Below are 22,731 nucleotides of genomic sequence, written 5' to 3'. Positions count from 1 at the left end.
CAAAAACACACGTTGGTAGGTGGATTGGCGAATCAAAAGTGTCTGTAGGTGTGAGTGAATGTGTGTGTGTGTTGCCCTGTGAAGGACTGGCGTCCCCTCCAGGGTGTGTTCCCGCCTTGCGCCCAATGATTCCAGGTAGGCTCTGGACCCACCGCGACCCTGAACTGGATAAGCGGTTACAGATAATGAATGAATAAGTCATAAGAAGCAGAAATGTTCAGGATTTAGAGGACAAATGACATATTTTATTGATCAGTGCAATTTGGGACACTTGCTAAAGGTTAACAATCAAAAATTCACAGACTTGATTTCCAGTGACTCGTCTCAGAATCTCTTCGAGTGACTCCTGAATATCTCTGAGGTTGTGGTAATGAAGAAGATGGTGAAAGTTGCCCTGTGTGGAGATAAACACTGGAATAAAGAGTTAATGACACTAGCAGACCAGTTGGGTAACTTTAAAACCTCTGAGGCCATCCATCTCGCAACAGCAGTGCACAGATCTGTGCTCTTACACTGAACTTCACAAGTCAGCAAACTCTACAGTGAACCTTCACCTCCCAGACACCGTGCTACACTGACCCCAGTCTCCAGAGACCTCCGCCTGGACAGACACCTTCAGTTTCTTCACCCTCTCTCCATCTCTCTCTCGGGTCAGAGCACAGCTGGCATCACTGACCCGACCAGTTTCTACAGCTGTGTGCGTCAAACCGTGGGGCAACTTTCTTTCATCATCACTGGCTTTAACCTCCTCGTATAAGGGTAATTAAATCACATAATAAAATCTGATTTATGTGTACTCTCCATGACCAGACACTTCCTTATTCAGCATCTCGTCTGAAAAGAATGTATATGTCTTTCTTTTTATGATCATTTTTTTCTTCTTCTTCTGGAAAGGCTTTACACGTTGCAACATTTCTGTGAGGATTTGATGGCGTTCAGCCAGGACAGCATTAGCGAGCTTAGGTGCTTAAGTTGGATGATTATTTCTAAATCACATATATTACTCCAATGCATCCCAGATGTATTGGATGGAGCTCCTGAGGGCCCTCAGACCAGTGCTTAGGCAGTTTACGTCTCTAGTCTACACTTGACACTTGATTTAACGCTTTTATTAGTATTGAAGCTGTGCGCACAAATCATACGCAGTGAACTACAATGAATTACAGTGAGTGAACTTTGAATTAAATAAAGTCACCTAGTGTAAGGTGCGTTCACAAACTTAAAACTTGACCGAGCACTGCCCCCTTGTGGACACATTGACAACCCTATATTTTAAGGAACGGCCTACTTGCTTTATACCAGTTGTCACAGTAATAAATAGTATTTATCAGTAACTGTTGTTAGACTGAAATGTTTGAAATTAGACACTAAAACTAGACATATGATATTTAAAAAAAAACACTTTAAAGTACTTAAAGGCAGCGTTTACCTTTTTGTGGAAACGCTGTTCTTTTTTTTTTTTTACATTCCCCAGTAAACCTTTAGCCGTTGATTCAACGTTGAAATAACGTAATGACTGCCGTCTAATCAACGTTCTCTTAAGGTTGAAAATGAAAGTTGAAAGACGTCCAAACACAGACATTGAAAAGACGACTATTAGACGTATTTTGAACGTCCACTGACGTTATCGATTGGTCACCACTTAACTAACTTATTAAGATGGATTTTGGACGTCCATTGACGTTTAAAATATGTCCTTGACGGACAGACTACTTTTAGACCTATTTTGAACGTCCAGGGTTGTTTCTTGTTTACTGGGTCAGTTCTCAGCAGGTTTTAAGGTGGAACGGTATGTTTGAGGGGAAGAAAACAACGGCTGTTTGTACGTGGCTTAAATTCAACTTGCAAGTTTTTATTGACTGTTAGGATTACCACAGAAACTCACGTTTTACTCACGTTGTTTAGTTTTGTAGCACTTTTGGTCTGTGTTTACTTCATTTAGAGTCAGTTCCATTTACACCAAGAACAAGTCAATATTTCCCACATATGGAGCAGGAATAGAGGAACATCTTCATCTTGGTTCATGTTTTGTGTTTGGGGGTCTTTAAAAACATCCAGAACACTTAGCATTCTGTACTATTACTTTTTTTTAAAACCCTATTTACATTCATTCATTCATTCATTATCTGTAACCCTTATCCAGTTCAGGGTCGCGGTGGGTCCAGAGCCTACCTGGAATCATTGGGCGCAAGGCAGGAACACACCCTGGAGGGGGCGCCAGTCCTTCACAGGGCAACACAGACACACACATTCACTCACACCTACGGACACTTTTGAGTCTCCAATCCACCTACCAACATGTGTTTTTGGACTGTGGGAGGAAACCGGAGCACCCGGAGGAAACCCACGCGGACACAGGGAGAACACATCACACTCCTCACAGACAGTCATCCGGAGGAAACCCACGTGGACACAGGGAGAACACACCACACTCCTCACAGACAGTCACCTGGAGCGGGAATCGAACCCACAACCTCCAGGCCCCTGGAGCTGTGTGACTGAGACAACTACCTGCTGCGCCACCATGCCGCCACCCTATTTACAGGCACGGGGAATTTGTTAACACTATTAAACCAATCACGCAAACAGACTGGAGAGCTAGAATTGTGAACATAAAGTGAATGTTACAAAATAATGCAATGTAATGACCTATTTTCAGCTAAATTTCATGAATCTGCCCTGGGTTTGATGACACCACGAGTCAAACTTTTCTACTGCATGGAAACTACTCAAATTGGCTCCTCTCTTTTGCTTCTCCACTGGCAAATCTGGGACATGGTCCTGAAACCAGGTATTTTTTCAGTCCCTGCTTGCTTATGGGTCCAACTGAGACGAGTAGGTACTAAATTGTGATGTGTAAACCCTGCACAGTGTAAACCCTGCACGAAATGCAGAGCTTCAGCACAGACTCACTGCTGGGAAAAACTCTGAAATTACAGCAGCTTTCACATTTATTTTTATCCAACTCACAACGGCAGCTCGTTACATTCCCTCAAGGTGTTTTAAAGTTTGGAACAGATGGATGACGTTGTCTGAGGATGGTCTAATGTCTGTGTTCCTTCTGGTTTCCCTCTTTCCAGTCTGTTACAGTCAGATCTGTCACTACACTAAATATTCACTCACTACATGCTTCTCTTTACAGTTTTCTGAGAAAATGGTGGCCCACAAATGGAAGTTTGTTTGCTGGATTCTCCTGTGGCCCACACCAGACCAGCTGCTCACCTCCATCCAGCCTCTGACCACTCACCATGATCAACTACACTGACGTAGACATGGATTAGCAACACTGGCTGATGCTTCCACTCTGACGCACTGTTATTGTGCCCCCAGATTGATGTCACTATTATTATTACTGTAGCATAATGACACTGAACTGGTGATAAATTAAATGTCAATCTGTAGTTTGATCAGAGGAGGATGGATCCGCTTTGTGAGTCTGGGTTCCTCCCAAAGTTTCTTCCTCCAGCCTCGAGGGAGTTTTTCCTGCCATTGTCGCCTTCAGCTGCTCGCATTGGGATTTGATTTGAATGTTCTGAAAAGTGACAAGGTAAAAGCGAGCTGAGTCGAGCCGTGTGGGTCCCACACAGTGGAAAAGCACCAAAAGAGGGCCCTACTGTCCTCACACTCACTCTGAAAAGCTCCGGTCCGTCCCCCACTCAAACTCATGCACACTCTGTAATTTATAATCTTTGGTGATAAAATACTTTTAGGAAATCAAGCCCTTGGCAGTTAAAAGTTCTTGAAGGACGTGGAGCTCAAATAATGTTGCTTCAGGTATCAGAGTAAACGTGCTGCCTTCACCATCAAATACTGATGCCTTTGATGACTTTTGAGAGTACCTACAGATGCTGGTCATAAAAATAGAATATCATGAAAAAGTAGAATTATTTCGCATGTACAGCACTCAGTACTTAGTTGGGGCTCCTTTTGCCTGAATTACTGCAGCAATGTGGTGTGGCATGGAGTCGATCGGTCTGTGGCACTGCTCAGGTGTTATATGAGAGCCCAGGTTGCTCTGATAGTGGCCTTCAGCTCTTCTGCATTGTTGGGTCTGGTGTATTATATCTTCCTCTTCACAATACACCACAGATTGTCTATGGGGTTAAGGTCAGGTGAGTTTTCTGAACAATTAAGAACAGGGAGACCATGGTCCTTAAACCAGGTACTGGTAGCTTTGGCACTGTGTGCAGGGGTCCTGTTGGAAGTCCTGTTGGAAAATAAGATCTCCATATAGTTGGTCAGCAGCAGGAAGCATGAAGTAGACGGCTGCGTGGACCTTGGACCTCAGAAAACACAGTGGACCAACACCAGCAGATGACATGGCACCCCACACCATCACTAACTGTGGAAACTTTACACTGGACCTCAACCAACGTGGATTCTGTGCCTCTCTTCTCTTCCTCCAGACTCTAGGACGTTGATTTCCAAAGGAAATGTAAAATTTACTTTCATCAGAGACATAACTGTGGACCACTCAGCAGCAGTCCAGTCCTTTTTGCCTTTAGCCCAGGGGCGAGATGCTTCTGACACAATCTCTTGTTCAGGAGTGGTTCCACACAAGGAATGCGACGCTGAAACCCATGTCTTACATACATCTGTGTTATCACTATTGCTTTTACACTTTTCTACCCTTTTTCTACTACTTTTTTCAATCTTTTCCTTCCCTTCACCTCTCTATTAATGAGGTTGGACACCGCTCTGTGAACAGCTTCTTTAGTAATGACCTTTTGTGTCTTGCTCTGCTTGTGTAAGGTGTCAGTGGTCATCTTTTGGACAACTGTCAGTCAGCAGTCTTCCCCATGAGTGTGGAGCCTACAGAACTAGACTGAGAGGCCATTTAAAGGCCTTTGCAGGTGTTTTGAGTTCATTATGAGCTGATTACAGTGTGGCACCAGGTGTCTTCAATATTCAACCTTTTCACAATGTTCTAATTTTCTGAGACACTGAGTTTGGGGGTTTCATTAGGTGTCAGTTATAATCATCAAATTAAAAGAAATAAACACTTGAAATATATCACTCTGTGTGTAATGAATTATTATCGTTACACTTATATAGCGCCTTTCTAGATACCCAAGGATGCTTTACAATCTACACTGCTCAGAACGCTCAATTCACACACACACTGGCGAGAAGCGGCAGCCAAACGCGCACAGCGTACTCTCGACCAGAAACGACCGTCCACCTGGAGGACTGCATCGGGCACTAGGATTTCACCCAGGACAGAGCGCCAATCCATGTTTTTTTATTTTTTATTTTTTGGACTGAGTGTAATACACAAGTTTCTCTATCTGAATGAAATTACTGAAATAAATCAACTTTTTCATGATATTCTAATTTATAACCAGCTCCCGTGTACTGGAAAAAATAAATTAATCCAACAATGCTACCTTAATTGAGGTCATATTATGAGTAGAACCAATAAATAAGGAGGAGAAAAAAAATACAAGACAGATGGAAGACATCTTAATCAAATCATGTTGGACCTAAAGAAAACTATTCTGCAGAAACACATGATCCATACATTTGCTGTTTATAGGACTATTTAACTATTAGATATTAGAGATATTAGAATATCTTTGGTAAATTGCATATTTACTGTAAAAAACTTGACTCACTGGAAGACTAACAACTTGTCGTGAAATATAAATAAATGTAAGGACAAAAAAAAAATTTATGTTGGTCGTTTCACTTAGGGCTGCACCATATTGTGTTGTGCGCCAACATTTTTTAAATAATAATAATAATAATAATAAAAAATCATATTCTGACTTGTTTATGAAAAGACGTCATGCAGTTCCACGTAATACGCCAAACATTCATGGCGTGAGTCATTTAGACACAGTGAAGTACGGTGGAAATTTGCCACCGTGGTTTGGAAATAGAATATCAGATGTACAACACAACACTGTAATTATAAGATATGAAAGAAGCCTGTAACAACAAAACAGACAAACACAACAAATCTGTTTCACCACCTCGAGCAGAGGCACCTGGTTGAGTCAAAAACGCCACGAGGAGAGTTTAACAGACGAAGTGAGCTCTGACCTCAGCAGATACACCACACCGACTTTACGTATTCAACTCAACTATTGTGTATTTATTTTAATACAGCGTCAGAATCTTGGTACGTTACGGTTGTTTACAAAATAAACAAATGTTTACATATATCTGTTGTTTCATCTGAATGTTTGAAATTCTTAGATTTGTACTAAAACCAAAAGTTCAATATTATTTAGATATGATCAAATACTTTTAATTTAACATCATTAATATTAATATAACCTTTATTTTGTGGCAATAGTCTGTCCTTGAAATTAATAAAAGTATTGCTCAGTGTTTTTTCTTATTGCCAAGAATATCATTATCACCCTTAAATATTGTGATATTATTTTAAGGCCATAATCGCCCACCCCTAAAAATAAATCATCTGTGCTAAGGTAAAGTACTAAAAGCAGAAGCAAAGCTTGACAATCATGCTTTATTCTGGTCGATTTCTTTTTAAAAAGAATCAGATAAACGTATCCTGCTTGAACAGATCACACAAGGAATAATTCTTCAGAAACCAGGTACTCACTCTCTCTCTCTCACTCGTCATGGTTCGATGTGTTTCCATAGGTAATGAAACTAAACTCTCTGTTTACATTTCTCTCTCTTCAATTAAATAGCATTTATTGGTTTCAGTTCAAAAAAACTTCATTGATTGTCAACACAAAATCTAGCTTTAGCACCAGTACAATAAAACTGTACTTTTGCTTGTTAAAATACTGTTTGCAGTGAGGGAGAACAGAACATCCGAAGGGTAAAGGGTTCATTATTAAGTGTACATTTCAAATAAAGCACCAACCATACAAAGAAAAATGTCCATATATCATTTTGTCTGATGCACAAAATAAGTCAAATATATTAATGACTATTAAATTAAGCACAAATGACAATCAAAAGATGAAAAATTAAACACACCACGCGCACACAAAGCTCTGGTACACACCAGGGGAGGGGTAGACAAAGGAGAAGAATCTTCTGATGACCTTAAAATGACTGAGGGGCCATCTCCAAAAAGCCGTCTCCAGAAATCTCTCAAACAAGCATTCAACAGGATTTGTTTTTTTTTTTTGCTCATCTTCATCATCACAACAATCTCTTCATGTTAATTTCATAAACATGATCATCTCTGTGAAAAAATTATATTCACTGATGACTTTTTCCAGGTAAAAATTAAGCTGCAGTTTATAAACAAAAAGAGAGCATTTACGGACGCATTGAACTTCAGCAAATGGTTTTTTTTCCAATGGAAATGTTGAAAATGGGCAAAAAATAAGTTATAACTGAAAAACCAATAATGCAGCAGCTCACTCTTCAGTGAGTGTAACTGCTCTACCACTCACTTCAATAACAGAGGCAACAGACACCTGTACCATTCACGGAGTAATGGAGAGTTATTGTTAAAAAGTCTCGGTGCCTGAGTATTTCAATTAATTGTCAGGGACTTAATAATGCTGTAAATTTCAGATTTCTTTCAGCGGTAAATATCAATTCTTGTGAAAGGACACGTGGGTAGATGAGGTGCTTGAAGCGGAGCTGTGGCGGTGAGATGAGCTGAGGTAAGGTGAGGTAGGGAGGGCAGGGCCGTGGGACATATGCTCCGTGTTGGGGGTCCACACAGAGTGAGCAAGCCTCTCGTACGTTTACAGAGGAACCATCTGGCCCAGAGGACTTCCTGCCACAATGAGCCAGGCTTAAGCCTCTTAGCTTTGCGTAACATTTCTTCTGAGAAAGAAAACAAATGCCTTGCGCTGACATCCTTTCATATTCAAACAAAGAAACATACAAACAAACATTAAAATATAATCGATGAAAAGGTACAACCAAACATTTTCACCCTGATGTCAAGATATACATATATATTTACACATATTTATAGGTTTATATGGTTTTTAAGATACTGAAAAAAAAATCTACAGATCAGGACCTGAAAGTTGCTTTGCTTTTGCCTTTCTTTTTTCTGTCTCTAGGAACTGATTCCAAAGCAAGTCGAGTCTAATCTGTCCCTATTGGGAAGAAAGGTGGTGCTGCTTCTGTGAGGAACAGAGCCTTTTCTGGCGGGATCCCAAATGTACAAAGTGCTGGTACTAGTAACAGGGCATCAGTTACCGAGGAAAAAGGAAACGAGGCGGCTCCTGACCCATCACTGGACGTGGCATAGAGAGTGCAGAAGAACTAAGGTCCTTTATCTTTCGCTATCGTCTCGAGAGCCTAGTCGCTGTTCCCTCCATTCTCTCGTCCTCGTCATCCTTCAGAAGCTGGATGGAGGAGCCCAGTAGTCCCTGGAGCTCTGGAACGCATCGCACCAGCTCCACCTCGTCATCTTCCTCCTCTTCTTCCTCGGTTGGACGTAGCTCCTCGGGAGCAACACTCGTCTGACTCACGGTCATCTGCCTCCAGAGCTCTGTCCTCGCAATGCTCGCCACCTCAAACTGAGGATACCTCGCCCGGAAGATCCGCGAGGAGACCTTCATCTTCTTCAGCACATCCGCCAGCAGAAACCAGTTACAGAAACTGTCACAACACAGTGTAAGAAACAAAAAGAAAGAAAAAGGTACACACTGTCAGAGGCAAGTCTACTTTAAATTTCAACCATTAATTTCCAACAGCCACTAAGTTATTCATTTTTCAGCAGAAAACCTCTATCAAATAAATTCATAGAACTTTTAAATATCAATTTTGGGAAATCTTCTGCATTGTTGTGTGTTAATAGTGTGTTGTGGGACGATTTAACATCTGATTTTTGTGTGTTTGAGCGCTGTGGTCACTCACCCCTGTGTGAGCGATACTTGAACATGGTAACATGGTAAGAGGGGCTCGGAGGAGAATTCAAACAGAAGACAGTCCAAATCTGAATCCCTCTCTTTCCCCTGCTCCCTACATTCCTCTCCATCCTCCTCTTCCGGTTGGGATAGCAGAAAGTCCCAGCATGACTCCAGCTCCGTCTCTGAGAAACGATGAGCAGATACAGATTAAAAATAAAAACGAAAACTCTCGTCTGAGTGCTGCCCCCTAGTGGGCACATTGTATGTCTATTCCTGGACCAGACAACATTCGTGGACATTCACTCTGGAGATAAAAGGCTGCTCTACTTTGAAGAGTTGTAACTATTAAATGATTTGGTGATGATATCAGTGTCTTTAACGTAATATAAAGGCTTAATAGAAACTCAAGAGGCTTAAACAACCAATCAATAGAATCAATGAACATTAACTATAGTGATAGTCGGAAATACATTTCTTCAGCAATTCTATCATTCAATACAGCCTATTGTTCATTTCATACGAACACGGATAAACGTTCAATCTGTTTGTGACAGGACAAGGGGGAGTGGGAAAAGATGTATGGGGGCAATAGGGGCGAAAAAGAAAAGTAGAGGGGTGACAGGAGATGTGGGGGTGTGATAGGAGTGGTGGGGGGCAACAGGACAACTACGGGACAATAGGATACGTATGAGGCGACAGGAGACGTATGGATGTGAGAGGAGATGCAGGAGGGGGGAAGATCTACAGGCCAATTGGAGATGTAGGGAGGTGACAGCACATGAACATGGAACTGGAGACACAGGGGGTTTGTAGAGCACAGGGGATGTGATAGGAGATGATACGTACAGGAGCGATAGGAGACATGGGGTGAGATTGGAGATACAGTGGGGTGATAGTTGATGCATGGGGCTGATAGGAGATGTAGGTGTAACATAAGACAGACACGGGGGGTGGAAATATAGAAGGGTGATAAGAGATGTAGGGGTGGAATAGGAGTACATATACACACAGTCATATCAGAATAATACATTTACAGACTGTAGTCCCATCTGTTTCACTATATACTTTCCCCATTATAGTCTGCTCTTTAATGGTCAGCACTATCACAAATAGGTAAGAGCCTCCCATTGGATAATTACTGCACGGGTGATTATGTTTCAGCTGGCAACAAGTTATTTAACCCTAACTGATGCAGCGAGTAGCTTCTCATGTGTTAAACAACCACGTGGAAAGACGCATCCTGTGCATCCCGTGGTCATGGAAGGGTTAAATTAATGGCATGCATCAAGCAAAGAAAACATCTATGGAAGAAATGTGATTGTAAAACAATTTGAACGATCGTGAACGGTGAATATTTTAGGTGAAAAACAACAGTTCAACTCGGGGATATGTTTAATAGTGAACGAAAGAGCATTTTCAGACACACATCGTGAAGGGAACTCAAGGGGTTTTCTTAAGTTTACACAGATGTTTAGTTCCAATCCCTTATCAGTGAGGCTAACCAGCAAATACTGCTTCAGTTTGCTAGGGAGCACAGAGATTGGACTCTGGAACAGGGTAAGTCTGGACTACATTGCTCCAGAGTGATGGGTGCATCAGGGTAAGAAGAGAGGCGGCTGAAGTGATGCAACCATCGTGCCTAGTGCCTACCGTACGAGCCTGTGGGGGGTAGTTCTATGATGTGGGGTTGCTGCAGTTGGTCAGGTCTAGGTTCAGCAATGTTATGTGCCCAAAAAATGAGGTCAGCTGACTACTTGAATAAACTGACTGATCACTGGGTGTAAGGCAGGAACACACCCTGCAGGGGGCGCCAGTCCTTCAACGGGCAACACACACACACACCCTTTTTTTTTTTTTAAGTCACCAATTGTTTTTGGTGACTCCTCACAGTCACCCGGCGTGGGAATTGAACCGGCGAGGTCTCTGGAGCTGTGTGACTGTGACACACTCTAAACAAGAATTAATCTATTTCACATAAAATAACCAAATCAGTCTACATCTTACCAAACACAGAGCTGCTATAGAAGTCCCATTGTAGACTTGGATCCTGATCATTGCGTCCTTCCAGGTCAATGAAGTACTCTGAAAGTAAAAAAAAAAAGGTAGCTGTAATATCTGTATTCTCATCTGTTTCATTAGAAGTTCTACTTTTAATAACTACGATCTGCCACCTTTTGCTCATGAGAACATTTAATAGTTTGAAGGATGCACTGCCGCCATGGAGAGATTAAACCTTTAAATGTCTTTGCATCAATATGAAACTACCCTTTTTATTAATATATATTCATTTTTAAAAACAGGACTTCAAATATACATTAGTTTTTAAAGGTTGCATAGAAGTGATAACTTAAAAAAAAATATTTATAGAATAACACTGACCAACAGACTGAGTCCTTTAGCAGCTACACGAGCCTAAGTTGACCAATGTACAATGAAATGTCTAGAAAGAAATCAATGAATGTGCTAGAGGGGTAGATACACAGTACATTGAAGAGAGCTCTCCAATTGGTTTCCGCATCTCCAAATCTGACCCTGCATTTCCTGTTTTTACAATGTCTTTACTAGTTTCTTTAATAATTAAAATGGCATTTATTTAATTATTGGACTTGTATTTAGTAAAATAGAGTCTTTATTGAGTTGTGTAAGAACTTAAATTTGGCCAAGGAGCCACACCCAGAAACAGTCCTGCACATCACACCCTATAAATCTCCCACCTTCAGTTTCCTGTGACAAAAACCTTTCTACTGCAAACACATTACTTCCCACTCTTCCCATGCCCAGCTTTCACCCCCACTGCAAAACTGTCCACATCTAAACGTTCACAGAGTTCCTCTTCCCTGTCTCAACTTCTTTTTTGGGTGTGGTCTGTAAGCAGTTTACTTTGGTGTGAGTGTAACATAATTATTAATAATTCAAATTAAAACACTAACCCTAACCCTAGCATTTGGTCTGTTGTTTTCCCCCCTAAGTGTTTACTGTGACGTCCTGAGCAAAAATGATGGCGATGATTAGTGTAAACCGTGGATAAATGCTACCTTTAAGGAAGGTCTTCATGCTGGGGCTTTGAGCCAGTTTTACAGCTGTTTGTCCAGAATAAGTGGCCAGCGTTGGATCTGCTCCATGGTTTAACAGCATCCACACAGCTGCCAGGTTATCAGCTGCTACTGCATCATGGATAGGACTGTGGGGATGCAACGTAGAGTTAACGCAAGTTCACAATATACATTGCAGAGTGAGAAAACCAGAACTGGACAGTTTAAATCACCAAGTTATTTCCACAAAATAAAGCAGAATGTGAAATGTAATTAATCAGTCAGACAGAGAGTACTGTTGCACTATTGCTTCAAAATTAAATATATTTAAACATTTATAAACATTACTCAATTACCACAGTAACTTATTTGAAAATCCAGCATTTATCAGCAAAAAACAAAACAAAATCCAGCATGTATTAGTATTGGAATTGAACCTCCAGCATCTTTTAGAACTAGAACTAGAACCATGTTTATTATATTAATTGTTGAAAGTGTCCTTTCACTTTCATAGCAGTTGTGGCAGAACACTGAAGCTACACAATTTATGTTTTAAAATACAACTTGAAACTTTACTGCGCTCTTCTGAAGCTAATGAAGAGATAAATATCCAATATATGAATATTACACCAAATTTACTGCAGTTTAAATAGTTAGTGTTAACGTTAACAACACAAAGATATATTTAGGAAGCAGCTGGTTTACACACCATACTTAAAACTCTAGAGACAAAATCTTAAAATAAATAAATGTATATATTCATTCATTCATTCATTCATTCATTGTCTGTAACCCTTATCCAATTCAGGGTCGCGGTGGGTCCAGAGCCTACCTGGAATCATTGGGCGCAAGGCGGGAATACACCCTGGAGGGGGCGCCAGTCCTTCACAGGGCAACACACACACACACATTCACTCACACACTCACACACACAGACACTTTTGAGTCGCCAATCCACCTACCAACGTGTGTTTTTGGACTGTGGGAGGAAACCGGAGCACCCGGAGGAAACCCACGCAGACACAGGGAGAACACACCACACTCCTCACAGACAGTCACCCGGAGGAAACCCACGCAGACACAGGGAGAACACACCACACTCCTCACAGACAGTCACCCGGAGGAAACCCACACAGACACAGGGAGAACACACCACACTCCTCACAGACAGTCACCCGGAGGAAACCCACGCAGACACAGGGAGAACACACCACACTCCTCACAGACAGTCACCCGGAGGAAACCCACGCAGACACAGGGAGAACACACCACACTCCTCACAGACAGTCACCCGGAGCGGGAATCGAACCCACAACCTCCAGGCCCCTGGAGCTGTGTGACTGCGACACCTACCTGCTTCGCCACCATGCCGCCCTAAATGTATATATGCTATTTTAAAAATGTATAAATGCATGTGCCACTAAGATGATGATGCTCAGGAGGAGACCTAAAATATTCAAAGGAAGAAGCTAAGGTGCTAAGGGGGAAAGAGGTAATACCTCAGGTTTAGTGTGACTTCTGGTGCATGCTCATATCCTACCGTGTCCCATCCTGAGCACTGCAGTTGACATCTGCACCGTGTTTCAATAAAACCTGGACGATGTGAGTCCATCCTCGAGCACATGCCTCATGCAGCGCTGTGTAACCAGCATTATCCCGACGGTTCACCTCCCGAACGTCCTTCTCAAGGCAATACAGCACTACCTCCTTCAGTAAAAGAAAAACAGGAACCTTTAAAGTCTTATAATGTGAGTAAAGCAGATTCTAGAGTGTAACATGTGTCAATATATTTGCGCTTGTTTTTGAACGATTTACAATTATTCTTTCTTTCTTTTTTTTGGTGTTTGTCCTGTTGGTTGCCGTTTGCTCATTTGTATAAATATATAAACAACAACAACAACAACACAAAAACCTAACCTGGCAAAACAAAGTTGAAATTAGAACAAAATAAACAGAAGTACTATTAATGTATCATGTTTATATATTATCTGTTCATTTTATATTGTTTAATTACACACTGGCTCTGCAAAAACAGTACAATACCTCATATCCCAGTCTGGCAGCTCTTTGCAAAAGTGTCTCCCCCGCATTTTTGTTCACAATTAATCTGCGGACTTCTGGGGGTACCGGTCGGGAGGGTGTGGTCTCGGGGGTCCCGCCCCTCCCAGGCCCTTTTTTCTTAGGCACAGGAGATGAGCCCTTGGGTCCAGAAAAAGTAGCAGAAGACTTCTTGGCGATAGGACTCTCCTCATCTGCAGAGACAGAGGAAGAGCGCTTCCCAAGGAGGCCTCGTTTTGTCTTAATCTGGTGTGAGGAAAATAAAGGAGAAACTCAAGAGAAGGACATGACATTGAAATGACAGCAGCTGCCTCGAGAAAAGCCCAGCTGCTGTGAAAAGGAACAAAAGGGAAACTAATAGCTTTGTAAAATTCCCGTTTGCCAGTAGGAGGCACCATAAGCCCAGTAAACGGTACATGACAAAATAATCCTCCCCAAGTCTTTAATTACATTTCTCAGATGTTGTCCGTAACAATAAAAGTGAACATTTATTAACACCAACCTTTTTCTGCTCCTCTGTATCACACAAGTGCTTGCTCTTGAATTTCCTCTTTCCTGGAGGTTTGTCGTTAAATTCAGGAGTGGGTGGGCTGTCTTGTCGTCTTACAGTTCCCGAGCGGGTGTACAGAGACCTCCTGGGGCTAGGGTCGGGGCTGGGAGTTCTACTTGTCAAAGTGGCATTGAGACAAGGGGATGTACTTCTCTTCTCCTCTGAAATAAGAAGTAAGACAACCGTAAACTTTAGATCATCGAGGTGCTCCGAGTCGAGGTGAGAACAAAAGAGTTAAGAGTAATGCCCCATAAAAGAATCTCTCAGACTGTTACAGTCAAGAAAAGCAAGAAAATCACTTACCAGACTAATTACAGTGGCTTATGGTGGTGTATAAAGCTTTAAACACAATTAACTCAATTAACTAATTATTTGAAGAGTAGTGCCCATACCTAGCATTTTCATTCACATTCCAGCTCATTCCAAAGGTGTTGGATTGTGATCCATCTCTCCAAAAACTGTTTTACTGCTGCACTGCCCAACACAGGTTTTGTGTGTGTGTGTGTGTGTGTGGAGCAGTAGGGGGTTTAGTTCACTAATAAATTTATTAACAAAACTTAAAATGAATAAACCAAAAATAATGCACAATGAATGTTCTTGAATCAGCTCCAAAGCTGTTTCCACGAACCTGTACCATCATCTTCTCCCTCCCCAAGCCTCTTGTCTTTCTCTCCATCTGCCACTTTGTCCCTCTCTGTGATGTACTCTCCATTCTGGTATTTGCGGTTCCTGCAGCGCTTCCTCTTTTTCATTGATGCAGTTTCTCCTCCGTCCGCTCCTTTGGCTTTGTCCGTGTCTCCGTCCTCTCGCCGGGGATTGAGTCGAGGCCTTCCTCGAGGCCGACGTGGAGGATCCGAGGGAATGTGACTTGTTGGAGGAAGGGGAGAAGAAGGGGTGTCTGGAGGAGGAGGTGTAGGCAGAGATGCAAAGCTCCAGTCTTTTAGTAAAGCCTCGTCTGTGCGCCTGCGTCCTCGTCTCAGCCTCGGAGATGCCTCCTCCTGGGACTCGGACTCTTTACTGGGACGTCCAGGGCTGCTGAGGGGGGCAGAGTCTTCTTCAACATTTGTACTGTTGACTGAGCTGCTCTCACAACCTAGGACAAATATAGTTTATCAAACAAGTCAGTAGAAAACATAACTAAAATAAATATTATATGGCACAATATGGCTGATTGTGCTCATCAAATATAAAAGAAGGGTGCTGCAGTATCTGCACAGGTGAGGTTCTGCTGTTCAATGATTAGTTCTGGACCATAAACACCACTCCAACTAGTCTCTAACATTTTGAATAAAGCTCCAGCACATGAGAGACCAACGCTCCAATGCTGGGAGGCTTTACATCCGTCTGGTCTTCGGCACTGAGCATAGTGAGAGTCAGTCACATGCTTTTTTATAAGAATCATACATACAACTGTGTGCACCACTGAACAGCTAAATTCACTTACTAATTATAAAAGGACTTTCTATAACAAAGACAAACAAAACAATACCTGTTTTGTTTGAGGAGGGGCGCTCCATTTTAACCGGACTGCTCTTTCCTTTGCGAAACTTGACCCCAGTTTCTGGAGTTGGACATGTGCTCTCCTTCACTGGACTTTTTTCCACAACAGGTGATGTATCCTTCTTCTGTTTAAAAACAAAACAAAAACATATTAAATAATCATAAAAAAGGCAGACTGAAGTTTCAGCCTCTGATAGAAACTTAATATTAGTAAATCATGTGTAAATATGTAGTTAAATGGCCATATTGTTATTGCTGGAACAAACCCTTGTCTTATTATTTACACTGGTCAAAACGTCATGACCAATAAACCAGTAACAAAACAATGAACACACCCTCATTATTAATGTTCGTCAGATTAACTGACATTGAAACGTAGGGTTTGTATTCACCTGTAAAGTGTATGTAGTTATTTGTAGTGTTTTGACGGTTTGTTCTGACAAATACAACGTGTAAATCAATAAAATGTGTGGAAACAACTCAGGCATTTGTTTTTTTTGTTTCTATATTGTATTATATATTTCTAGTGCCAGTATCAGCTTCAAATTTACATACGTATATACACTTAGTAATTATACATATGAATGAGTGTTTATGCATTAATTATCATAAACAAATACGTTGAAATGAACACAAATTGTATATTGAGTGGGAGAAAAAAACACAACTATAAATATCAGAGTTATTAAAATCTAGTTATTAATGTTGTAAAAAATGTTCTTGTGCAGACTGCATCTGGAGTGATTATAAAAAAGACAGATGTGAAGATTTATTGCATTTTGTCATAGAGCAAAAATTAATAAATAAATAAACCCAACATCCCATTGGATCCATAGACAGGTGTGACATACAAATGACAAGACTAAAAAAATAATGAGTAACCAGGACAACGACTGGAAGAATATAAGCAAATGGAGTCCACTGCAGTGATCTCCTTTAATGTTCCTGATGCATGCCTACAATCTGCATATAATTTATTGACCAATCAGAACAAATCAACAATAGAAATAGAAGAGTTACATTGTGATTTTGAAGCTGTTCATCTATAAACGGTACTGGGGCGTTACAATAAAAACCATGAACGAACCAGTGTACGAGTGCGTATTTCAATCCCATTGGTCGAAAAGCTGAATATGAGAAATACATGGGCATTTTAACTAGACAACAACCGCAAACAGTCCTAGTAACTTTATAAAAAAATATATTAAGTATGCTTTCATGGGCTTATAATTAGTGACACTCAATGCTGTAAAATTAAATACAGTTTACCAAAGAAATTTGCCAAAATTAAACCACAATCCATTTTCACCCAAGCCTCTTTGCCCATCAATTTTTTACCATCAATTGCCTTTGGAATATATTTATTTGTTAATATGTTAAATTCCATATTAACTGTATATCTCTTCGCTGCTTTTGTTTTAAAAGAATAAAGAACATTAGAGGACCATGACATAAAACAAGAAAGCTGATAATAAAGAACATAACTCACTTTTTTAGAGGTAGGGCTTTGCATTATTGTGGCACTCTCTTTCTCCTGCTGTTTTTTCATTAGTGTTGTACTCTTCTTAGGTGTTGTAGGAGACAGCTTCTCTTTTGTTGCAGGAGATGTCTTCTCCTTAGTGAGCTTTCTTGCTTTCTTTTGTTTGGTGACTGGTACTTTTCCTTTGGAAGGACTATCCTCTTTGGCACCATTTGCTTTCTTCTCTCCTTCTTCCTCTGTAGTCGTTTGCGTTTGAAGAACAGATAGAGCTTTCCCTTCCAGTTTAGAATGAGTAGGGGTTTCTGCTGGTACTGTAGCATCCTTTACTGTCGTATGCTCAAGTTCTTGGGAAAGTTTACTCTTTTTCCTGCAAGCTTTGATATTGGAAGCACACGTTTTCTTGGGAGTGCTGAGCTTCGACCTCTGGTTGCTGTCAGCTGTCAAATCTCCCAAATGCTTTGCTTGTTTGCCACGTTTTTTTTCTTTGGACACAGTAAGAGTTGTGGACTCTTTTTTGTTAACGGTTGGTGTGACATCTGTGGGAGGGGAGGTTCTGTTTGGTTTGGACTCTTGCAGTTCTGTGGTTCTGGGCGGTGAAAAGCTGGAGGCCACAGTTTGCAGAAGTGGAGGGTTCTGACATCTGTTGAGCAAACTACCCACCTCTGGTTTCCTGGACCCAACAGTAGACCGAGTACAGTAGCTTTCACCAGTCAGTGCAGTGGTCTCAAGAGCTTTCTGCTTCACTATTGACTCTAGGTTGGACAAGGGGGACTTGGTTTTCTCCCATTTATCTTCTTCCACTTTAGTAGGGCTTAGTTCAGAGCTATGGAACAGTGGGGTCTCACAGCTCATGTTACCTTTGACTTTACATGTGGCTGGTGTCTGACTCGGCTGTTTCAGTGCAGATGTCTCCTGGGAGAGAAGGCTAGGTTGTTGCCATGATGATTTAATAACTGGAGGTTCATAAGGAATCCCTGCTTTTCCTCCCAGACACTTCCGAGGCGACTGTGAGTTTGCTGTGGCAAATAACTGTGTGGATGAAAGGTCCTGTGTTCCGAGTGAAGAAGTACTAGCAGAGTGTTTGATGCCTTTATTTTGCTGGGCAGCTTTAACTGTGCCTGATGATGCCTTCTTCCCCCTAGAGACCAACTGCTCTCCTTGATCAATAATGGAAATGGTCTCCTGTTTAGCAAATGTCTGAATATCTTCCACAAAAGCAGCACTTTTTCCATCTTTGCTACGCAAGGTAGATGCTAGTATGGGGCTTGCCACGCCTACATATGTGCCTGGTAGGCTGTGTAATGAACTTTGAGGGGAGCCTTTGCCCCATGATGTGTTGGGTTCCAAATTGTGGTGGTTGCTGAGTTTTGAAGAGCATCTCTGAACTGCTCCATTTCGTTGGGTGTCTGTTAAAAGCGGGTATGTCATGGTGGTACCGAAAGTGGCAGTCTGAGGCCTTTTGGGTGCATGAATGTTCTTCTGATGAGGCTCGGCGTTTGCAGAAGTGGGGCTGTTTTGAACTTTTTGACGTTTGGATTTTGAAGACAGATCCAGAGGTACATCTCTTGTCTCTGGTGGGCAGGAAGTATTGTGCTCCTCAGTGGAGGATGACAAAGTCTTCGGTTTTAAATATGCCATGGTCTTTTCAACCCCTCTGTACTGTGGGCATTTCTCTACGAGGCTAAGCAACCTGCTCTGAGTGCTAATGTTGGCTAGTGCTGAGCTACAGCAGATGGCAGCGGTGGGAGAGATGGTGTAGTGAGTCGGTGGGGCTGAGCTTTGTGAGGTCTGTTGCACCGGGAGTGCAATCGCTGGACTAGTGGCAGAGGGCGCTGTGGATTTGTGATCTCCTACACTTTTGCAGCCTTTAGCATTGGACATAGTGTCGCTCCTACTTTTTGTTGCAGGTGACAGGGGTTTCTTCTCAGGGGCAATGCCTTTGCCCACTGAGAAGTGATAGGGGTAGGTTTTGAGCCTTGGAGTCATACTAGAGCCAGCACTGGGCGCTGCACAGTCCTTCTGAAACTGACTCGCTGTAGCTTCTCTTAGGGCAGCAATCTGGCCAAATCCTGGAGGCAAGGTGATCTTACAAAGGGAGGAAGAAAAGTTAGGGGAGGGCAGGAAAGCCACAGGTTGACCTGTTTTGAAAAGCGTGGAACACTGGAATCCTGGGGGAAGGCTGATTACAGGCTGGTTGTGGCTAGAGCTATTAGGAGTTATCTTATTTGAGGCGACGCCACTGTGGACTGAATTTACAGAGTCCTCGGAACCAACTTTTACACCACAAGGCCAGTGGTGAGGGGGATAGATGCCAGCACCATCAGCCTTTGCTTTGGGAACCTCTGTCCTATCAGGCAACGGCAAGCTCAGAGGGTCAGAGCTGAACACAGGAGCACTGTTACGAGGTTGGGAGGGAGGGACTTCACGACAATGGTTTGAATTGCTGGCCTTGCTGGCCTCTGAGCAGACGCCAGGCGTTTTGCAGCCCGTGGTAGACGTCCTCGGCTTGTTCTGTTGACTGTGAGCCAAGTCTCCTCGCAGCTCAGGAGGCAGAGTCTGCTGGGGATTGCCCACCATGCTCTCGGAGCTCTGAGCAGGAACACTGCTCTCTCTGCTCACTGTGCCTCCATCCCCCACACTCATTGGCGAGGGATCCACCTGAAACAACAGGAAAAGATAAAATGTGAAGTCATCCAAAATTCTTTATATATATCATCTTTGTAAGATTACTGTATAAAATAAGATTATTTAAAAAAAAAATTCCAGGAAGGTTTTTAAAAGGCATTAAAACAAGAATCTGTGGTTAGTTATTTCTCTTGATCATTTACGTCACTTGACAGTAGATCAAAGGAAAGACTTCCAACGTTTTCAAGGACCAACTTGATTGTGTCTTGTAAATATAAATCAATTTTTAAATGGATGTCTGCAGCACAAGTTGAATGGGGAAATATAAAAACGAAAAGTTCCTAAAAATTAATTTCACTGCTTTGAAGCATTACACTATAAGCTGGTGAATATAAAGGGGTAAAGTAAGCATTCACCGATGCTCCGTCTTTGCAATCAAAAACTGGATGTTGTTCATCACTTTATGCCAAACTTCTTGGGAGAATTTTCAGAAAATTAAAACAGAAAATCTACCATTGCGCGTTCACAAAGTATATAGCTCTTTTATCATCCACCGTACTTAATATTGTGTAATGGAAAGGAAATCTTGAGAAATACAGCTGTTAAATAAGCGTGACCTTCAGCCCTCAAATAACCCTGCATAAGAAACTAAGCTTAGGAGTATACACACACACACACTGTACTGTAGTACACAAGGAGAAAGCCATGCCATCTAGTCTATGCAAAACCAATTATGAGTTCAGTGGGTGCAGCTCATACTCTACTGTCTTTGGGGCCAACTGAGATATGTGATCAGAGGAGTCCACGTTTCAGCTTGTATTCACGATTAACGTTGTCTTTCTGCACTAAAGACGAACGGTACCCTACAGGCTGTTATCAGCAATAGGTGAAAAGTGAACATTTCTCATAGTATGGGTAATGCAGCAGTGATCACAGCATGGCTGACTTGCAGATGATGTGGAGGAAAACGTGTTTCAAGAAAGACAATGCCCTTTCCTGGGAAGTCCATGGTTATTTCAGCAGGACAACACCATGCCTCATTCTTTACCTGCTACACATTTAGCTTCATAAACACAGAAGACCTGCCTGCAGATCTGACTCCTAGGGTGCATCATGAAGTGGAAAATCAGGCAACGGCAAGCACATGCTGCTGAGTAGCTGAAGAACCGATATCAAACCAGATTGGGCAAAAATTCCACTTTCAAAACAATTGTATCCTCAATTATCAAATGATTAAGCAGTGTAATTAAAAGGAAAGTTAATGTTACACTGTGGTAAACGTGCTTCTGTCCCAACGGTTTGGAATGTGCTTTAGGCATCAAATTCTTAATGTGTTTATATTTACAAAAATACAATAAATTTGTTGAAATCATTGCAAACCTTTTCTTTGGTTTGTCACTTACATAAAGCTTCAAAGAAATAACAAATCACAGATTCTTGTTTTTACTTCATTTTACAAAATTAACTTTTCTGAAAATATATAGTTTTATATAAAATGTACAATTACTTCACCATAAACATTTTCAAGCATATGTCATAGATTTAGCCAAATGATCTGCCCATACAGTGAGATCTGAAGTTTATTTCACTTGATGTAATAACAGTTCAGTTTCAAGATGTGATTTCTTTGCAGTAATAGAGACATGCAGACTAAAAGAAAAGAAAAAAACAATGATGAAATTAAATTTTAACCTGCATAGGCGTTTGTTTCAACACAGCATTCCTCAGGGTGTGTTGACAGATGTGAGTTTACAAGACTCTCTTCTATATATTAAGCAAAGCTACAAAGGAAAGAAAATGTCAGGCCTAAGAAACAATAATCGAATATTTGTTCATTACCAAATGATATATGAGTGCATAAATAGTCATAACAGTCCATGCATTATAATGAAGAAGAACTGACTCTGTTTAAGCGTTCATTGGAGATAATCAAATACATTATGTGATGATGATGAAAAAATAAAAAATCAAATTCATACATCTACATGTTACCTGTCTGTAGTCTTATCTAACAAAGATCTTGTGTTAACAATCCATTTGCTTCTTAATAAATCTGATTAAATATTCAATATGAACTACTTCTTTTACAACAAAAAAGTAACCAATATATTTTTGTTTCTTGTTGTGACGGCTGTATCTTTGCTGTTATGAGATTTAATGTAATTATGTAAACCAGGCCCCAAATTTAACATATACCTAGAGTAAAAACCTTAATTTTACACAACTTCATATATGTCACGTCACCAAACATTTGTTTTGATAGTAAACTAGTGCATCCCCTCTGTGTAAATCTAAGGTTATTATAAATCTATTGATTACAGATTATTAATTTCAGCTTTACTTCATCATATTACATTTTCATTGGGGGAAAAATGTACACACACCAAGGTGAAATTCCCTTTAAATTGCCTGAGGGATTTCAGAAATTGAAAAATGACTTTAATAACATAATGATTGACTAACTGCCACAATATGAGTTAATTACTGTATTTACGTATCTACTTTAACATACAGTGCCTTTTTTGCTTATGCAGCTGTAAAATCCAAGCCTGGTTTCTCATATCAACAATTTCCAAACAACTAGTTCATTCCTTCCTTCATTATCTGTAAGCACTTATCCAATTCAGGGTCGCGGTGGGTCCAGAGTCTACCTGGAATCATTGGGCGCAAGGCGGGAAT

General features: G+C 41.2%; 1 protein-coding gene across 1 annotated transcript in view; it reads right to left on the bottom strand.

Annotated features, from left to right (window-relative positions):
• Window positions 1-6,420: 6,420 nt before the first annotated feature.
• The window catches only part of bcorl1 (BCL6 corepressor-like 1), a 31,954-nt gene continuing 15,643 nt past the window's right edge, over window positions 6,421-22,731 (bottom strand). Inside the window, exons 2-12 of the mRNA XM_066649446.1 lie at window positions 21,745-21,833; window positions 17,437-20,085; window positions 15,937-16,072; window positions 15,076-15,540; window positions 14,400-14,608; window positions 13,883-14,143; window positions 13,380-13,546; window positions 11,843-11,988; window positions 10,812-10,889; window positions 8,815-8,989; window positions 6,421-8,556 (exon numbers count right to left, since the gene is read on the bottom strand). Coding sequence (XP_066505543.1) covers window positions 8,238-8,556; window positions 8,815-8,989; window positions 10,812-10,889; window positions 11,843-11,988; window positions 13,380-13,546; window positions 13,883-14,143; window positions 14,400-14,608; window positions 15,076-15,540; window positions 15,937-16,072; window positions 17,437-20,085; window positions 21,745-21,750 — 4,611 coding nt within the window. The 5' untranslated portion in view covers window positions 21,751-21,833 and the 3' untranslated portion in view covers window positions 6,421-8,237. The remainder of the gene's footprint in view (window positions 8,557-8,814; window positions 8,990-10,811; window positions 10,890-11,842; window positions 11,989-13,379; window positions 13,547-13,882; window positions 14,144-14,399; window positions 14,609-15,075; window positions 15,541-15,936; window positions 16,073-17,436; window positions 20,086-21,744; window positions 21,834-22,731) is intronic.

This window comes from Hoplias malabaricus, chromosome 17, assembly GCF_029633855.1.
Source record: "Hoplias malabaricus isolate fHopMal1 chromosome 17, fHopMal1.hap1, whole genome shotgun sequence".
In the NCBI taxonomy this organism is placed as follows: domain Eukaryota; kingdom Metazoa; phylum Chordata; class Actinopteri; order Characiformes; family Erythrinidae; genus Hoplias; species Hoplias malabaricus.
The sequence above is the reverse complement of the archived record's forward strand: the minus strand, read 5'-3'. Positions and strand labels throughout refer to the sequence as shown.